This window comes from Azolla caroliniana, unplaced genomic scaffold (assembly GCF_043228905.1).
Source record: "Azolla caroliniana isolate FFs.n. ecotype wild unplaced genomic scaffold, voAzoCaro1.0.p SCAF_14, whole genome shotgun sequence".
In the NCBI taxonomy this organism is placed as follows: Eukaryota; Viridiplantae; Streptophyta; class Polypodiopsida; order Salviniales; family Salviniaceae; genus Azolla; species Azolla caroliniana.
In genome coordinates, this window is record NW_028230449.1 from 9115007 (window position 1) to 9135959 (window position 20953).

The 20953-nt window shown below is 42.0% G+C and overlaps 1 protein-coding gene across 3 annotated transcripts; it reads left to right on the plus strand.

Annotated features, from left to right (window-relative positions):
* Positions 1-8850: 8850 nt before the first annotated feature.
* Positions 8851-20003, plus strand: LOC147855410 (CRM-domain containing factor CFM3, chloroplastic/mitochondrial-like). Of its 3 annotated transcripts, XM_087330735.1 has the most exons (11): positions 8851-9837; positions 9985-10678; positions 11332-11462; positions 11554-11826; positions 11921-12077; positions 12154-12446; positions 18079-18138; positions 18308-18376; positions 18459-18675; positions 19125-19255; positions 19338-20003. In XM_087330735.1, exons 1-11 carry the CDS (start codon positions 8863-8865, stop codon positions 19662-19664), a joined length of 3327 nt encoding a protein of 1108 aa, XP_087186861.1. In that variant the 5' UTR covers positions 8851-8862; the 3' UTR covers positions 19665-20003. The 3 variants fall into 3 exon arrangements, 2 of the variants coding, with proteins under 2 accessions (XP_087186861.1, XP_087186862.1); XR_015530867.1 differs by lacking the exon at positions 19338-20003 and having other exon boundaries at positions 18294-18376; XM_087330736.1 differs by lacking the exon at positions 18308-18376.
* Positions 20004-20953: the final 950 nt, after the last annotated feature.

The following is a 20953-nucleotide window of genomic DNA, read 5'->3' on the forward strand; positions in this document are numbered from 1 at the left end:
CTTGTAATATGCCATGATGACTCGTTCAATGTCGTCTTGTACCCGTCTTCAGCTAACATGCCGATGGAGACCAGTCTTGGGTATATGCCAAACATGGTGCATGGTGATCGTACTTCCATTCGACAACGAATTGGGATTTCAACGATTCCAACGATTTGACACTCTTGCCCATTGTCGAGTCAGATTGAGTCGTCGTCTCTGACCAAATAGTCGGAAAACCATTCACGGTGGGGGTCACGTGGAATGTGGCACCCGAATCGAGAAGCCACATTCGTGCATCTTGTGCATTGTACATTATCTCTCTAGTCGACGAGTCTTCAAGTGCGAGAACTTGTCCTGACTAGGATTCGGCAACATTAATTTGGTTGTCGGATGGGGGGTGATTCGATTCAGAAGAGCCTGCATCCCGATCAAATTTATGACCATTCCCCTTTTTGTTGATTGACCAATAGTCGGCAATGTTGTGGTTGGCTTTTCTACAATGTGTGCAGTAGGCATTCAGCTTGGCGTTCTGCGACTTTGATTGTGGACGATTATTTCTCCTTCTTGGTCAGCTAGGATCGTAGACGGTTCGTTGGGCCATTTCATCGGAGATGTGTGCTTTGGCATTGTCATCGATGGTGAGTTCCATCGACTTTCTTCAAAGCTCTCCTAATAAGATCTATCTGATTGCTTCATTGAGCTATTTATGACGCTCGTATTGAAGACTTCCCAACTTGTCATGAGGCTTGAAAGGAGTGCAAGTGCCTTGATTTCTTCCTCAAAATCTAGGCCTTGCGAGGAGAGTTTGGTCAACACCCGGCTAAAGGTGTTGACAGGGGAGGTAGTCCGCTCTATCTCCCTCACCTTCATGTTAAATAATTGCTGAATCAAGATGATTTTGGAGGAGCTTGACTTCTTTTCATATATTGATTGAAGTTTCTCCCATACGGCGAATGCAATTGTCTCTTTAGCCATGTTGAAGTAGACGTTTTCGGCCAGATGCATCCTGCTACTAACATCTCTGTCGGCTTGTTGTTATGCTTAATCACCTCTATTTGGCGCCTGATGATCAACGCATCCTGTATCATCTCCTTCCATGAGGCAAAGTTTTTGCCATCGAATTTCTTGATTTTGCCACCGGTGCCGGATGTCAAAGCCACCATTCTTGTGGAAGTGAGTACCTGGCCTAATACTTTCCATCAATCAATTTCCCTTCTACTTGTGTTGTTGTTCCGGAACTCCGATTCACGTCGATACCAATTTGTTGACATTGTATGTGTCTTGGTCAACTGTGATGTGTGAGGTTGGACGACTGATGTGGAAAAGTATATTGATTTGGTTGAATGGAGTTTACAAACAAGTAATGAGTAAGGAGGGATATGGTGTACTATTCCTATAAAAAAGATATGCACAGAGAGTAAAGAAAGAAGAAGATAGTTGCACTATTATGAGGCAAGATGATGGTTACAGTACAATCCCTCCAAACTTCAACCACCCTTTCCAATACATAGTTCCTCATATTTATATTGGGAATTCGGTCCCTCTGGATGAGATCCGGAGGAGCCGGATCGGACGAGCCGAAGGAAGGAACCGGACCGGATGCAACAACTGGACCGAACCCACCCACATATCTGCAAATATGTTTCTGGTGTGCCTATGAAGGCTAAATTTGTAAATAGTCTTAAAGTCATATAAGTATAAATATGACTTAGGGCAATCACTTTGTATGAAGATGTTGTGAGTGTTGTTGATGTTGTTAGTTGTATCATAGTAGTACAGAGAGAGAGAGAGAGAAGTGAAGCCGCCGGTTGGCGAAGATACAGAGCTAGAGGTCGTTGCCTCTGAGTCTTCTGTTGTACCTCCTTTCTCGTATAGTGATAGTTGGAGTATGTGGGCTCCCGTGGTTTTTCCCTATCATGGCTTTTCACGTAAACATCTTGTGTCGTCTCTTTTGTGTAAGTGTACAAACCTCCATTTCTGTTTTGTTCTTTCATAAAGTGTTCGAGTCTCGGTTGTGGTCAAGCGTTATTCCGCATAAACTGGTATTAGAGCAAACAAGAAAATGGAAGAGTCATTCGGAAGCATGTTTAAGCTCACTGGCTCCAACTACCCGGTGTGGAAGTTGAAGATGAGGGACATGCTCGTGGTCAAAGATCTCTGGCTGCCGATACAGTTCGGGGACAAGAAACCAGACAAGATTGATGCCATGACATGGGAGGTGATGCACATGAAGACGATTGCATACATTAGATGATTCATCGACATGAGCATGTACAACAACTTCAACGAAGAACCAAGGCTCATGAACTCTTGGAGAAGGTAGGCATCATGTTCCAGAACAAGAATGTCGTGAATCGAGTCTCGGTTTTCTGGAAGCTGGTGAGGCTCAGATATCAAGACGGATCCAGTATGGCGGAGCACATGAATGCCTTCTAGGGGCTCATAAATCAAGCCACCTCTTTGGAAGTGCCTCTAGCCGATGAGGTACTTGCGTTGCTATTGCTCGGTTCTCTCCCAGATAGCTAGGAGATGCTTGTTGTCACTTTGGGTAACGCCAGACCGAAAGGAAAGCAACTATCCCTAACAAAAGTGAAGTCAAGCTTGCTAGATGAAGAGGTGTGTTGGAAAGACAAGGAAGTGATCTCTGACCCAAAAGCCCTGATTTCCGAATACGACACACAATGAGGGAGAAACTGGTATCGGAGTCCCCAAAACCGGGAAAAGTCGGGGACAAGGTCAAAGTCAAGGGAGAGTCCCACTTGCTTCTATTGTGGGAAGCTAGGACACTTCCAAACGAACTATGGGCACTTCCGAAAAGAGAAAGGGACCGACAACACCGATTCGAAGAAGAGTTCAGACCGAAATGGTTCGGGTCGGAGAGGTCCGGATCGAAGAGGAACGTCGGCGATCACGACAAGTGAAGAAGAACTGTTGCTCATCACCAAGGAGAATGAGTTAAACATTGTTGATGACAAGACAATGTGGGTTGTCGATTCCGGAGCATCGTTCCACCTGACACCGAACCGGAAATGCTTCTCGTCCTAGGGAATGAAGGGTCATGCCGAATTGTCAGCATAGGAGATGTGTGTTTGACGACGTCAACCGGATGCAAGTTGTTGTTGAAGGATATCCGACACGTTCCGGAGGTTCGGTTGAACCTGATATTAGTCGGTCGGCTAGATGATGAAGGCTACACGAGTAGCATCCGGAATGGAGTCATGAATTTCAGCAAAGGAAGCTTGATCGTGGCTCGAGCCCGGAAGATCAAAACACATACCTGATGCACGCCCGGATATGCTGGGAAGAAGTGAACGTACCATCGACAATGCCGGTGAGTTGTGCCACAAGAGACTATGTCATATGAGCCAGAAGGGGACCAAAAGACTTGCCAAAGAAAACCTCATTCCGGAGGTGAAAGACGTCCATCTTGCGAAGTGCGTTGATTCCTTGGCCGGGAAGCAAAACTGAACCTCCTTCCGGTCAAGACCACTGATGAGACGGAATGCATCACTGGAGCCGGTGCATACCGATGTATGCAAAGTGGACACGAAGTCACATGTCGAATCGCAGAACTTCGTGACATTCACAGAAGACCACAACCAGAAGTTGTGGGTCTCACCGTTGAAAACGAAGGATCAGGTGTTGTCCGTCTTAGAGGAGCTCCACGCGAGAGTGGAAAGGGAAACTGGCTGGAAGCTAAAGGTGGTTCAAGTAGATAACATAGACGAATATAGGGGACAATTCGAGGAGCCCTGCCGGTCGAAGGGAATCTGGCTCGAAATCACCATGCGAAGACGCCAGAATTGAATGGGTTGGCTGAACGGATGAAGTGGACCATAATGGAGAGAGTCTGAAGCATGCTAGCACATGCAAAGTTATCAAAGACGTTTTGGGCCGAGTCACTGATGATGACGACATACGTGATAAATAGATCACCCTCAGCACCCTTGGAAGGAGACACACCACAAAGATTATGGACCGGTAAAGACGCGTCTTACTGGCATCTGAAGGTGTTCGGGTGTCTCGCATATGTGCATGGCACAAAGGACAAGAGAGCAAAGTTGGACCCAAAGTCCCGGCTATGCATATTCCTTGGATATGGCGATGATGAGTTCAGTTACCGAGTGTGGGATCTGGTCGACAAGAAGGTGTTCCGAAGTCAGGACATAGTCTTCATGGAAGAGAAGACCATTGCCGACTGGGAGTCGCAGAAGAAGATGATGGACTCTGGATCAACCAATGAAAACCGGTTTGAGGACACAAGGACTTACTCGGTTGAAAACCGAAAGTTAGCCAGCAACCCGATGACACTCGATGAACCGATCGGATTCGGACAAGAAATCGAACCAACCGAAGAAGAAGAAGAAGAAGAAGACACTAGAACCGGACAAGACCCCGTATTGGATGAGGATGAGGAGCAAATGGAGGAACCGGTAGTCGGAAATCAAGGATGAAGATATCCTCTAAGAGAGAGAAAAGCCCCCCGGAGATTTCTGGATGCAGAGCATGTGTTGCGAACCCATGAAGGGGAGCCGGAAAGCTTCGAAAAAGCAAAGAAAGACACCCACAACCACAAGTGGTTGAGTGCCATGTAGGATGAGATGGATTCCCTGCATGAGAACCATACATATGAGTTGACAGAGCTGTCGAAAGGAAAGAGGGCACTCCAGAACAAGTAGGTGTACAAGCTAAAACCGAGAGATGCCGGAAATCCACCAAGGTACAAAACCCGGATCGTGGTGAAGGGTTTTCAACAGAAGAAAGGAGTGGATTTCGACGAGATCTTCGCCCCGGTAGTGAAGATGACATCCATCCGGATGGTGTTGAGCATAACGGCAAACATGGACCTCGAGGTAGAGCAACTGGACGTCAAGACGGCATTCCTACATGGCGACCTCGAAGAAGAGATCTACATGCAGCAACCAGAAGGATTTGAGAAGAAAGGGAGGGAGCACCTGGTGTGTCGATTGAAGAAGAGCTTATACGGACTGAAGCAAGCTCCCCGACAATGGTACCGGAAGTTCGACTCCTTCATGATCGACCAAGGGTACCACAAGACGCAAGCCGACCATTGCATGTTCGTGAAGAAATTTGATGGAGGTGACTATTGTATGTAGATGACATGTTGATCGTTGGACCGGACTGAACCAAAATCAGAAATCTGAAGAAGGCTTTGAACCGAACCTTCTCAATGAAAGATTTGGGTCCGGCGAGACAGATACCGGGGATGCACATAATCCGAAATTGGTTGAAGAAATTGCTATGGCTGTCACAGGAGAAGTACATGACAAAGGTGCTTAAACAGTTCAACATGTCCAATGTGAAGCCGATCGGGTCGACACTTCTGGCAAACTGCAAGTTGTCCGAAAAGCAGAGCCCGAAGAAAAAGGCAGAGAAGTCGGATATGATGAAGATACCATATGCCTCTGTCGTCGGAAGCTTGATGTACACGATGGTGTGCACCTGACCAGATATCGAATACGCAGTCGGAGTGGTCAGCCGATTCATGAGAAATCTAGGAAGAGAACACTGGAATGCAGTCAAGTGGATACTCTGATACTTAAAAGGTACCTCGAGTATGTGCCTTCAGTTCGGCTCAGGTAAACCCCAACTGGAAGGCTTTACGGATTCGAATATATGTTGGTTGATGCGGATACCAACCAGTCCACATACGGATACATCATGACATATGCAGGGGGAGCCGTATCGTGGCAGTTGAGGCTGAAGAAGTCTGTTGCACTGTCAACAACGGAAGCAGAGTACATAGCAAATGTCATGAACAGTATTGAGACAGAGAAGGAATTAGTACTAAACGAAGGATTAGTACTATGAGAGGTGTGGAACTTCTTCGAGAGAAGGAAGAAGTGAGCGAGACAGAGAGAAAGAGAGAGATTGAGAGAGAGAGAGAGTGTGATGATAAGAAAGATATGTATTATATGAAGAGAATATACAATGGTGGCTAAAAGGCTTAAGACTGGCGTTGAACCAATTTGGTTCAACATAATGCCTAGTGCCCTCTTTTATAGTGTTTTCAGGAGTAATCCTGAAGCTTCTAGAATGTTCCAGAGAAATTTGGAATATACACTAATTTCCTATAATAAAATGTAAATGAAAATAATATCCTACGTATTACAATAGATGATCTAATGGTCAAGAGCTCGACCCATATAACCTAAGGTCATGGGTTCGAGTCTTGCCATATCATGACAGTAGATGTGGAAGTCGGCAAGGAAGTAATCTGGATGAAGGACTTCATCGGAGAGCGAGGGATTCGACAGGAGGAATACCGACTCTACTGCGACAACCAACATGTCATCCACCTTGCTAAGAACGCGGCCTACCATTCCCGGACCAAGCACATCCAGAGAAGATATCACTAGCTCCAGGAGAAGGTAGAAGATCAAGACTTTGCGTTGACGAAGATCCACACGGAGGAGAACGGTCAACATGTCATCCACCTTGCTAAGAACGCGGCCTACCATTCCCGGACCAAGCACATCCAGAGAAGATATCACTAGCTCCGGGAGAAGGTAGAAGATCAAGACTTTGCATTGACGAAGATCCACACGGAGGAGAACGGGTCGGATATGTTGACCAAGGTGTTGTTAGCCGACAAATTGGACACGTGTCGAAGACGGATCGGACTAATGAGAAATCCCATGTCGGAGTGAAGGGGGAGTTTGTTGGGAATTCGGTCCCTTCGATTGGGATCCGGATGAGATCTGGAGGAGCCGGATCGGGCGAGCCGAAGGAAGGAACCGAACCGGATGCAGCAACAGGACCAGACCAAAAGATATCCGAATGGATCCGGTGTGAACCGGATCCAGGGACATATCTGCAAATATATTTCTGGTGTGCTTGTGAAGGCCAAATTTGTAAATAGTCTTAAAGTCATATAAGTATAAATATGACTTAGGGCAATCACTTTGTATGAAGATGTCATGAGTGTTGTTGATGTTGTTAGTCATATCATAGTAGTACAGAGAGAGAGAGAGAGAGAAGTGAAGCCGTCGGTTGGTGAAGATAAAGACCTAGAGGTCATTACCTCTAAGTCTTCTGTTGTACCTCCTTTCTCGTATAGTGATAGTTGGAGTATGTGGGCTCCCGTGGTTTTTCCCAATTAGGGCTTTCTAAGTAAACATCCTGTGTCGTCTCTTCTGTGTAAGTGTATGAACCTCTATTTCTGTTTTGTTCTTTCATAAAGTGTTCGAGTTTCGGTTGTGGCCGAGCGCTATTTTCCACAATTTATAGTTAGGGTAACTAAAAAGAGTTACGTGCGGAAGCTTGAAAGAGACACAGTCGATTGAATCGCACAACACAGTATAACAGATTAAGAAAACACAGAGATGGAGATTAAGACAAAAGTACACACACACACACACATAGAGAGAGAGAGAGAGAGAGAGAGAATACAGAAGGACACAATTCTATTACTTCAAAATAGTCGACACTTCTTACACAGTGTGCTCACAGAACACTTATATATACAAGCTTTTGATCGTAGATTGACACAAGTACTGAATGCTCACTTATGAGCCCTGACAACTAGTCAACCTATAATATTCCTATTACTAAGTTAGGAGCGTAGGTCCTAATGGCCATACGACCATTTCAGATTACAAACCTTTTGGCATTTCGGCCCCTTAAGGCCCTATCGGCTTTCAGCTGATCCGGCCCTCTATTGAGCTTGACTTCTCAACAATAATTGAGCCCTAACCAAGAGGATGTGTTCACACTAGGAGTAGAATGGGTAGAGTGGGACTTTTACCCCAACACTCGGCACAACTATTGGATCGCACGTGTGAGGATGATTATTGAGCGAAAAGACAAGAGAGTTAAGGGGGATTTCAACAAGACAAGAAATAAGCAAGAGATAGTGCAAATAACAAAAGGTTGTGTTTACATCCAATGGTTGGTGTTGAGATCAACTGTCGAGAAAACCTCATTTTATAGAATTAGACACGGAATGTATGACAATACATGTCAGTCAAAAATCAAACACATGTGAAACTTCCATATTTGATATACATATACACATACACATATGTGCATACATACATACATACAAATGTTGCAAGTCATACATACTCTTTCCTTAGAAAGGGAACTCCATTCACTACTTGAAGATTCTTGGCCTTAGACCCTAAACCCTAAACTATATTACAAATTGAAAACAAACGGATGAATACAATGAATGGCATGGAATGTTAGTGCCTTAGGGCATGCCATCAAGCCAAATATATTCATATGATCCAAACCCAAAGGTTCGAAATGACGGATTTCCCTCTACGAAAACATGAGATGCATAATAACCACTCTAATTATTCCTTTGTAAGCAAGGGACAACGAGTATAATCACACCATTTTCTATGGAGTAAAAAGAAGAAGCATAAGAGGAGCGTAATTTGGCCTAGGGCATGCATGATGTCCCGATGAGCAACGTCTCATGCATCGACAATGGTTTGTGTGATGCGTTGTGGACTCTACGGAGACATGAAACCCCAGGAAGCTTACGTGTCTTCCTCCGCCTCCTCTTTGAAATGATGAAAGGGCTGGGCTATAAATATAAATTTGGTGGTAAAATTGATTGTGTACACTGTTGATGATTAGGAAAGACAGACACAGCAGCAGCAAGATTTCCTTCTATGCATCTGTCGATCTATATGTACATATGTATGTATGTATTATACCTTGTTGATAATTAGGAAAGACAGACACAGACACAGACACAGACACGGACACGGACACAGCAGGAGCAGCAGCAGCAGGAGAATTTCTTTCTGTGCATCATCTCTTCTATCTATACCTTCGATGTAGATGATACATATACATACTACATATATATTATACAGTTCTTTGAATCGCTGCTGCTGCTGCGAGATGATGGCCTCTCTCTTCTCCGGGAGAATGATTACCCCACACCCACACCCACACCCACACCCACACATCCCTTGCTCTTGGACCTGCACCTGCTCAACATGCCCCTTTCTGCTCCTCCCGCCCATCAACAACAACAACACCAACGTTGTTGTTGTTATTGTTGCTTCACGGAAGGAGCAGAAGACGAGACTCTCTAAGTCTTCTTCAGCTACAGCTACCAGGGATCGCAATATACAGCAGCTTCACGGACATGTGAAGCAGCAGCAGCAGCACAGGTATGTGGCTCCACGCGGCCCTCCGCATGAGCATGAGCATGAGCATCAGCAGGAGTTCAAGAGAAAGCGTCATCATCAACAGGGAACTGGTGGGAATGCAAGCATAGATAGTGGCAGTACAGCCGCTGGCGGCGGCGGTGGCGGCGGCTCTTATGCCCTTGCTCAGAAAACTGCCATGATGAAGATTATAGAGAAACTCCAGAACATTCAGAAAATATCTAATGGCCCATCTTCCAGAGAATCGCATTCCCAAACTGAGGAGGAACGGCCTGCTAAAGCCTTATTGCCATTGAATCTCTCTGCAGGTGAGCCATTTCTTCCCAAGCCTGACAAGGACCTGTTTTCCATTGGGAGATTCTGGACCTCACCAGATCATCCTGTCCCTGCTCCTGGGAGGTCCATCCCAAACACCAAATTCCCATGGGAATTTGATAACCAATTGGACCAAGATGAGAAAGAAGATCAAAACCCGCGGGTGAAAGCCCCAACTGTTGCAGAGCTTATGATCCCCTCAGCAGAACTTAGAAGGCTTCGCACTCTTAGTATCTCATTGCCAAATTCAGTTAAGATTGGGAAATTAGGCGTCACAATCAATGTTGCCGATAATATCATGCAAAGATGGCAGAACGATGAGCTTGTGAAAGTAAAATGTGAAGGGCCAGCTGCAGAGAATATGTTAAAAATACATAGAGATTTGGAGGTTAGCACCTATTAACCATCAGATGTCTATGCGTGCAATGATTTTATGCTGCACACCCTTCTGTATACATAACCTCTTCTTTCTCAATGTGGTATGTCAATTTTTCTCTGGAGATCTAATATTGTTTTTGTTTCTCCTAACCACCAGAGGAAGACTGGGGGCTTGGTTGTTTGGAGGTCTGGGAGTGTTGCCGTAGTCTACAGAGGCAGTGATTTTGACATTGTGAACAATATCCCAACGGGCTTGGAAAAGAAGTTGGAAGGTTTGATCACTCACAGAAGCTGGAGCGTCAATGCGAAGAGCACCATAGGTTTCAATGATGCTGCTCTACATGAGATCAGTGAAATAGTCAGCCATCAAAATTTGGATAAATCCAGTGACGTGATGGAAGAGGCAACTGTAATGCCTTCAACAGAGGCTAAGACTCCTTTGAACCAGATAGATGATGCAGGGTCCTTACACAAACTTGATGGAATGGCAACTGATCCTCCTTTAGACTTGACTGATATGCCTGATCAGAGTAAGGATGAGGGCACTAACGAAGGCAATGTTTTGAGCATGTCACAGAGTCTCAGGATGTTAAATGCTCAACCCGATCATTTTATCGACAGAGAATATGAAATAGAAATAGAGGGCATTCTAGACAGCCTGGGGTCTCGTTACAAGGAATGGAAAGGCCTGCAACCTGCACCAGTGGATGCAGACCTTCTTCTATCAGAAATTCCTAATTATAGGTCTCCATATAGGCTTCTTCCTTACGGAGTTGAGGCCAAGCTGACAAATTCTGAGCAGACCAACCTTCGCCGGCTTGTTAGACACATTGGTCCACATTTCGCATTAGGTTTTCTTTCTTAGATCACATTACTTCTATTTGTGTTCATCTGCTAGCTGGAGTTTAATTGTTCTTGATTAGGACACATTCACTTTAGTAGTATGATTAGAAGCTGGTGTTTTTGAAAGGCTATTGGACCCTCTAAGATTTTCATTCTCCTGTGAACAATGCACACTTATTTTCGTTTTCCCTAAATTATTAATATACTTTCAGACTATTCTAATATAAAAAGAGCCCCCCCCCCCCCCCCACCCACATATTTTACTATTTTCAAGTGATGATTTAGGTATTCTTAAAGAGCCCTTACATCTCGTGGCCATACACTCATAACATACATAATATTTCTATTCGTAATCATGGCCATGTGCCATGTCAAAACAATATAACCTGCAAGCAAAAATAAAACAATGGGCGAAACAATTCTTTTAATGTTTACAATCAACTCATTCAGCATAATGTCAAATCTCAAATTGAACTTGTTCTGAACTTAAAATGTATTAAAATTGAAGCAAACCATGTGTTTTACGAGAATCCTGTTTACAGTTAATAACCTGAGCGGTTGTTTTCTTTATACTCTGCATTTGATATGTGTAGACTATTCTAAATACAACATCGTGCTTTGCTGTCTTAACGAAACCAATATTTCTTGCTTCTGAATGAAGGAAGAAATAGGGGTCTTCAGGGTCTCGCAGCTGCTATACTGAAGTTATGGGAAAGAAGTGAAGTTGCAAAGATTGTTATCAAGGCAGGTGTACAAAATATGCGTAATGAAATAATGGCAGAGGAGCTAAAGGTCTAAAGATTTCATGCAAGACTCAACCATTTGTAGTTCAAAATAACAGTTTTACATTATCTCATGAAAATATGCTTTTCTAAATGATCAGAAACTCACCGGAGGGGTTCTTCTTGGTCGAGACAAATATTTCATAACTCTCTATAGGGGAAAGGATTTTCTCCCACAACAGGTGGCTTTTGCCCTAACAGAGAGAGTGACAATGTTGAGGACAGAAACAGTTGTAGAGGACCTAATTACAATCAATCCGAACAAAGAAATCAAAGTAGGAAAATTACGAGGGCAATCAGATGCAAGTATTGGCGAGAGTAAAAAATCTGGCCATTTTATGCTGGCGCAAAATTTGGAAAGAAAGCTTGCTATGGTAACTGTTACTTTACCATGTTGTGATATGTAACGTTCAATTTTGGAAAACTGCAAATCTAATGGTATGCGATTGCTGCAAGTGAATTTGATAGGCAATTGGAAAGAAAGAGGCAGCACAGCAAGACTTGAAAGAACTGGAGAACATTCTCATGCCAGTTGATGAACCTGCTGAGGTAGAAATGATTACGGAAGAAGAAAGATTCATGTTCAGGAAACTTGGGTTGAAAATGTCAGCGTTTCTTCTTGTAGGTGCGTCTATGGTCATTGTAGAAGCATTTTATGGATTTGTATCTCAGTTTTACTTATTCAGTTAAATGCTTGGCAGGTAGACGTGGTATTTTTGATGGTGTTATTGAGAACATGCATTTACATTGGAAACACAGGGAACTTGTTAAGGTTATTGTGAAAGAGAGGGATCCGGAGGAATTACAAAGGACAGCAAAGATGCTAGAATATGCAAGCGGAGGTGTATTAGTGGCTGTAGTGGTGACATCAAAAGGTCATGCTATAATAATGTACAGAGGTAAGAACTATGAACGTCCATCATCATTGCGGCCAGATAATCTTCTTACCAAGAAAGAGGCACTCAAAAGGTCGGTGGAAATGCAACGTTGTGCGGTATGGTCTCAACCCTCGGTCTTTAGCAACATCTTTCAACATTTTGTGGAGCTTGCACTCTAGTCTATGTTGTATAATGTATCAGAGAGATTGTTGACAAATGATTTATTACATGAAGTTTCATTAGTGTCTTAAGTGGATATTCAATTTAGCCCTTTGCATTTATCCTTAATCTTTGACATGTGACATATTAGTATACACTATTTTTATCAAGAACATACTCTTGAATATCTACATGTTGAAAATATTCTAACATGCACTTTGGAACATCAGAGTTTATTCTATCTGTAGTATATATCATGTACTTTGGAACATAATGTCATGCATGATAAATTCTGCAGATATTTGGGGAACATAATCACAGTGGCGTGGATGTGCATCATCCGCTTCCTTATTTTAATTTTGATTACTTTTACAGTTCTGCTTCTCCATCTGTCCCACATAGTGTAGTGTCCTTCTCCTGCATCATTGCTTCGTTATCCTCGCATATTTCTACCTTCCTGATTTTTTCTACTTTTTTTTGCAGTTCTTATGCAGTTTTCCTTCCTTGTCTCCTTCCATGGAGCAGCTTCCGTTACTTATATCTCCTTACAGTTATTTTTTAGCAGTTTATATTCTTGAATTTCTCTTCTTTCATCCTTCCATTTTCCACCATGCACACAAAGTCTACTACCAGTACACGCCAATATTTATTATTCTAATAATTTTCTTGCAGTCAATTCCAAAAAGTGACAAAAAACAACCGGTATGACAGCTGGGAAAAATTTAGATGATCTTTTATGCATCTTACAGATGCCCTTACCTATATTTCCTTAACAGTTGATTTTTTGGCATATTTACTAAGCTTTTGCTTCCCAATTTCTCTAATTTCTCTCCTCTCTGATGTACAAGGATATAGATGGAAGTCACTATGTCTCACCTAACACAGACACTAGGAAGCACTTGAAGCTTGGGAGGAGTGGCTGTGTACAGAAAGGAGCTCCATGATAGAGTGCATGTTGTGCATAAGGATGTAGATGCACATTATATGTGGATATAAATCAAAAGAGGGGATCTTAGCAAAATATGTATTGCAATTTGCTACTTTCCACCTGCCTACTCAAGGATCACACCTCTCAGTGAATCACCATATCTACCATTGTATGATGATATCGTAAGATTTGCTACGATGGGGGACATAATACTATTAGGAAACTTCAATGCACGAACTAAGGATGAACAAACAACTATGTTTGACACTGACGAGGCTGTTTATGGAGAAGCTATGGCAAAAGAGGTTGGTCTTAGGCAACAAGCTCAAGATATGAGTGAAGTAAGGGAATATGGACACTTTCTAGCCTTGGGAAGTGCACATGGATTTGTGATATATAATGGATTGTAACGATGGCTTGGATATAATGCTTTGACATGTTGAAACCCAAATGGAGGTGCAAGCACATTTGATTACCTGATGGGATCTTCATCTTTTATACCTGAAATAACAAGTTCACTTTATCTAGTAAACCTATTGGATTGGTAGCATATCATGCATATCTATGTTCTAAGGTGAAGGATGGTTGCAAAAGGGATGTATATGCTAAAAGGAGATTGGGCTGGCTCTGCGCGCGCACTTAGATTTTTTAAATGACATCGAGATATAGAAACCCTTGTTCGACTGCGTTAACCGCCCATATATATAGTTGTGGAGTATATAATGGCATGCTAGATTGCATAAAGCTGCCACAAATGCCTTTTCCCACACAACGGGCAATGGCTCCAAACTTGGTAGAGTCATAGGTAGTTTCTATGACGAGGAATGTCGTGAGACAAGGAGATGCTAGCAACACAAAGTAACTTGGGGTATTTTCTTCCAATGCCTTGCAAAGAAGAGATTGTATTTAACTAAATTTGAAGATAATTTTTATTGCTTGTTCTTAGGACAAGAAAGTAAATGAGCATGGAAAATGTTTATGACAAGCAATCTACCACACAACTGACCTCACCTCATGTGTGGCATGAATATGCAAAGGTACTATATATGATATCTTGGGGCATCCTCCATTTCCCCACCCACATGAATCCACCTTATTACTCTACAAAATGTAAGAAATGCCATTGATCACTTGCAATTTGGGAATGCCTAGGATCATGATGGATTGGTAGGTGAGTACCTTATCTATGCCCATCACATCTTGCTCCCATTGCTCGCACACATCTTTAATAGAACTGTGTGAAGGTTCCCTACTACATGTTTTAGTGTGCAAATATTCAAGAGTGGATACTCCATGATGCCCTGCAACTATAGGACAATCACGATTGGCCATAACTTGGCTAAACTATATGGCTCGATCCTAGAGTCCGAATTGAGTATATGGGCAGAACAAAATGCCTGCCGTTCAGCTGGACAGGTGGCTTTCAGAAAGGATTCACAACATTGGATCTTATATTGACCCGTGGAACCCTTATCAAGGAAGGCAAAGCTCATAATAAGAAGAGTTATTGTTCCTTTGTGGATTTCTGAAAAGCCTTTGACATTGTGTCGCGTGCTCGGCTTATGCACTAATTAGAAGTAGGGATCGGCAACGGCTCGGCTCAAGCCTAAACCGGTTTAAAATGGCTTAGGGGCTCGGCTCGGCTTGGCTCGGTTCAGGTTTGAGCTTGACTAAACGGTTTGAGCTCAGTTCGGCTTGGCTTGAGCCTTGCCAAACCAGCTCAAACCGGTTAAGCCGTTTAGAAAGTTTAGAGAGAGAGAGGGTGGGAGACAACAAGCAAGGGGAAAAAGAGAGAGAGAGAGAGAGACTAGAGAGGGAGGGAGGGAAACAGACAAGGGGAGAGAGAGAGAGAGAGAGAAAGGAAAGGAAAGATATATTAACGTCTTTTAAGAGGCCAAAATGACCTATAAGACCAAATAAGAGATCAGACCAAACCGGCTAAGCCTAAACCGAACCGTTGCCGATCCCTAGCTAGAAGCTCTTGATCGCCCTATAGATATGCAATGGGGGAGTCTATGCACTTTATGAACCTATGATAGGATAGGTGCGGTCTCTCAATGGTTTGTCAGAGGCTGTGGCTAGCAGAATGGAGTAAAACAAGGTTGCCCACTATCACCCACCCTCTCCGGTCTCTATATAGATGAGGTGTCACATTACATGGAGAGACTCGGAGGTTAGGGAGCATGGCTAGGGTGTATAGCTATACAAATATTTCTATATGGTGATGATATTATGCTGGTTTCTGACTCTCTAGTTGAGCTACAAAGACATTTGAACACCTTAAAAGTATTTTGTACTATCAAAGGTTTGTTGATAAAAATGAATAAAACTAAAGTGATGCTGTTTAACATCACTCAAGCATGGGTAACAAGATCAGAACAAGAATTCTGCTTGGGAAAGGAAAAGGTTCCATATACACAGCCTACACATAAAGAGGAGTAACATTTATAGCGGCTAGGTTCTCCTTACAAGAAGTTGCTTGTGCCTGGCATTATTGTGGACATTGCAGTTCCAAGAGCCAGGAACTGAATTGTGACTGTCCGTGTGACACCAACTCTTCTCTATGGAGTAGAAATGTGGGGACTGAGACTTAACAAGGCAAATACCTGAAAGATTTAGAGAGCCCGTTAGACTCAATGATTGTCCACACAGTCTAAACTGTGGCTATTTGATACACTTGTGACACCAACTCTTGTCTATGGAGTAGAAATGTGGGGACCGAGTCTTAATAAGGAAAATACCTACACATAAAGAGGAGTAACATTTATATGGGTTAGGTTCTCCTAACAAGAGGTTGCTTGTGGCCGGCTTTATCGTGGACATTGTAATTCCAAGAGCCATGAACTAAACTATGACTGTCCGATACACTTGTGACACTAACTCTTCTCTATGGAGTAGACACGTGGGGGCTGAGTCTTAACAAGGCAAATATGTGAGATTTAGCAAGACCTTTAGACTCAATGATTGCTTGCACGGTCTTAATTGTGGCTACTTGATACACTTGATACACTTGTGACACCGACTCTTGTCTATGGAGTAGAAATGTGGGGACCGAGTCTTATTAAGGCAAATACCTAAAAGATTTAGAGAGACCTTTTGGCTCAATGATTGCCCGCATGATAACAAGCTAAGCCGTGTGCCCCATGATATAATTCTAACAGAGATGGGAGCAGCCTCCATAATAATCGAGGCATTATTATGATCAGTGATTTGTATCCAATGGCTTTGGGAGCTCCCTAAAAGAAGGTACTCAAGGTTGGCACTTATGTCATCAAAACAATTTTCTGAACATGGAGAGGTACATTGTTGGTATGTTGAAATGCAGCGATGCTTCAAGTTACATGGCACAAATGTAAATGCACTGCCCTCGTTCCAATATAGCTTGGATTTTCACCATCTAAATATGATCAAAGTGGAAAAGAATAGAGTGCTCCGAACTGATATTTTTAAGTTGGAAAACAAGATAACATGGATCAGCCCAAAAATCACTTGGCAGGAAGATGGCCAAGTATAAGACACTTTTTACACACATTAATGGATGGATTCATCATCAAGCCATCTTATATGGACACATTTATCCTATCACATCAACTAGAGATTAAGGTAGACAGATATGCATGATTACCTCAGATTTGTTTTTTGCGAATTGTGTCATCAGGGAGTGGAATTTGAAGAACATTATGTCACTGTAGTGTTTTTTATAATTAAGGGAGGATACCATTGCCTCTTTAAGGAAGCCTTTGGCCTACTACGCAAGGTAATGGATATGAGGACCAATGGTGCTTGGGACTTCTCTTGCTAGAACTCAAGAAACAAAGGGAGAAGTTGTTGGACAACAATGCAGCCACACAATCTCATCAACATAGAACAATCAATTTTTGCTTTAGTGCCATCACTCGTACTCATGCTACAAGTCAATCAAGGGCTACACAAATGGGATCCCAATGAGGACATAACAAAGCCTTTACAATAGGTTGGGCAATAGCAATTTTTCGTGCATGTAGGCCCCGACTTCATGGACCACGATCTCACTATCCTTGTCATTGATAGATAAAGGGCATTACCTCCTGCCATTGCAAGTGCTTCCCTTGCTTCGGAGACCTCTCTATTCTGGATCAGCCTATGCTAGAGATATCTCGAGTACAAAAATTGCAATATATCCGACTTCCTTACATGTACCGATAACAAGATTTTTTAGTCACTTTCTATTTTATATACGTTTTTTACTTAGTAGCATTTATTTTGGTTTTTATCCTCAAAGATAAGATAACACTTGTGACGTAATCTCTTGTTTGGTCTTATATCTCTTTATACTCTTGTATTTCCTTCTTTGCTTCTCTTGAATTTGATACCTTTTCATGTGTTTGGATAAGAAGCATATGTTTACACTTTCCCATCTCAGTAAAAGCTAGAGTTGTGTTTTTCATTATTAAACACACATGAATAATCCTGCAGGCATAATTTTAACAGTATCATTTCAGTTGAATTTTATAATGTAACTTTATATTTGTACTTCTGACTGTTTTTGCTTTTGAGAATTAATATGTGGCAGAAATGCATAAATTAAAAATTTATTGTTTGCAACAGCTTGGACAACAGTAATAATCTCTTTAGAAATAATTTGAAATTCGTATATTCATATACTTCTCTTGTGGTTGCAGTCATTATCAAGGCACATTAAAGCTTTGGAGGAGGAGATATGTAAACTAAAAACTAACTTGGTATGCACTTTTGGCTGTACATTTCATGCTCTATAACAGTGTCATTGATATATCATGCGTATCGCTGCTTTGTGGATGCATTCCTGAGTGCCTGAGTCTACCTATCAACTCTTTTCAATTTAAAGAAAAACTTCTTGATTGATGCCTTATTGTAGTTGTTTCATTATAGAAAGAGGCAGGTGAGTCGAAGGATGAGTTGTATCTATCACCTGATGAAAACAGCGCTGCAAATTTACAGGTTTAGTGTTTGATAAGTCAGACGTGTTTTATCAATCATTTGAAAGGAGATAACCTGGCTGTTGTCCTTGGTTTATTTTTAGGATGGCACAGTTGAAGATGTACAAAGAGGAAGCACTGATAGAAAGAAATCCTGTGCATTTGAGATGGATAAAAAAAGTGTTTATCTAGACAAGAAGAATATTCTAAAATTGGTTCAATCAGGTCCAATATTTAAGGCTGATCAACTTACAAATATTGAAAAAATCAAACTTCGGAAGAAAGCTTTCAAACTTCATGTGGGGTCCCGATTCAGTGTTGGTATGTAAATCTGACAGTTGTTCATATTAATGAACATATCCTTGTTGAGCTTTGTGTATATTCTTATAATCCATGTCCTGCTAAGTGCTGAAGTTGTTTGAAGAAACCAAATTATCACTGCTAAATCTGGGGATGGTTCCGTGCATTACATAGTGCCACATGAGCTATATAGAACATATGCAATGGTGTAATATAGCATTAGTATATTTCACTTCTGCTCAAAATGTTTTCTGTTTTTTATCAAATATACCTTTAGGTTTGTGTAAAGTTATTCACAGTTTAGGAGGTAAATAATTCTCTAGTTTTAATATTGAGCATTGTTCAGAATACGTGTAGATCCATAATTCATCTTTCTCAAGTTGATTTCATGATGTGCATTCATAAATTCTGTGGCTGTTTTTCTGTATTCTCAGAGTATTAGTTTGACTTAAAAAACTTTAATTTCACAGGAAAGAGCAACTCACTGGAAGGCCTGGCGAGACATATCCGTATTCACTTCCTGAGACATTCTCTTGTTGTGATTGGCATAAAGAACAGGGGACGGGGAACATCTAAACAAGAGCTGGTTGGTGAGCTAGAGGTGATTGTTGTCTTTGAGCTGGTTAATTTTTTGCTATTGGGGATTCAATAGCTTGACTATTTGTGATAATCAATTTTTGTAGAAATTGACTGGGGGAGTGCTCGTTTCGTATGAAACTAGCAAAATCATTATGTATCGGGGCTGGCCAAGTGGTGAAAAGATTCCATTTGTCGGAAACTCTGAGGAAATAACTCCTGAACTTCGTGTGGCCTTGGAAGCAGAGGATGCTGGTTGGGATTTGGTTGATGAAAACTCCTGCTATGAAAGTGATATTGATAGTTCTGAAGCTAATGACGGAGATTTGATACTGAGTGAAGCAGAACATGATGAAGAAGAGTATTACTTTAGTCAGCTCATAGATTCTCATGGTAAATTGTTTCATGAAGGCCATAAAGGTGGAATAGTGTGATGTCCCTTAATGACAATTCAGTGTTGTATGATCAGATCAGATCACCATTGGGAGTACTTGAAGTTGACCACTGCGGGATACAAAGCATTCAGTGATATGGTCATATTTGAAATTGACTCGGAAGCCTAATTGCTCAACAAGCTTAAAAGAGTCAGTCAATACTCCTGCATGAACTATGTCTTCTTATGGGAAGAATACCCTCGAACTTGTTCATGCATCATCACATGGTGCAGTCAATCAATCAATCTATTGGTGAGAAGATAAGCTTATGAGCAATGCCTATGTGCCTTAATACAATCATTTTCTTTAAATGATCCTTACAAAGCATCATTTTCTTCCTCTCTTGTCATTAGTATTGAAGTAGTTGAATTACATTTGGATGGTGTGATATATTGTGTGTTGAATATGTGAGTTGAGGGAGAAACTAGCATCTTTCATTGGGCAAGTTTGGGGCTTTGAGATTCTCACCAAAGCAGATGTGGCCTTATGGACTGTTCCAAATGCTGATGCATGTAGCGCGAGTCCCCATTACTTCATTGCTTATTGGCTCCTCATGATGCTTGGTGATTAAATTAACGTTCTCTTAAACAAGAATCATATATTTTCAAACCAAACTTGATGGCATGGTGGTTTAGGGTTTAGGGTTTAGGGTTAAGGACTACAAAGAACTAATCCACAACTTGGGAAGGTTTCGTTGATGTTTTTAAAAAACATTTTTTACAGCCACCTCAAACTGAACAAGCGCAACACTTGCTCACGTTATCGAGTAAGCCATTTACCTCTCTCGAGGATTATGTGCATCATGCTCAGACCCAGATCCAAAAATTGGGACTTTACGGGTGAGAAATGGTTTGTTGCTTGCTTTTTGAATGGTATTCCCAATGGGGATTACCATTGGATTGTCCATGACAAGGACCCCACAACTTTTGAGGAAGCTATCAACATTGTACTTCGGTACCATAGGACTTCCAAGAGAGACCACAATAAACCCGAGTTTGCCAAAACTTTGAATGTCAAGTTCATTGGGAAACGTAAGCAATCCAATGACACTCTTGACCGTGAATCCAAGAAACCAAACCTCTTTTGTGCATATTGCAAGAAACAGGGCCACACAAAGGATACATGTTGTCGTCTTGTGAAGAAGTCAATGAACACCCCTCCTCAAGACAAATCTACGAGTCACACAGGTGAGTCTTTTGATGTTGTTGAAGTTCATACCAACCACTTAAGTTCATGTGAATGCACTTTTCCTTCACATTTACTTGGACCTAATGATTTACTCCGAGCAG

Coding starts and splice junctions, on each gene's coding strand:
- LOC147855410 (XM_087330735.1), top strand. CDS start 8,863: ATGATGGCCTCTCTCTTCTCCGGGAGAATGATTACCCCACACCCACAC. Junction 9,838..9,984: donor AAATACATAGAGATTTGGAG/GTTAGCACCTAT, acceptor CCTAACCACCAG/AGGAAGACTGGGGGCTTGGT. Junction 12,078..12,153: donor GTCAGCGTTTCTTCTTGTAG/GTGCGTCTATGG, acceptor AATGCTTGGCAG/GTAGACGTGGTATTTTTGAT.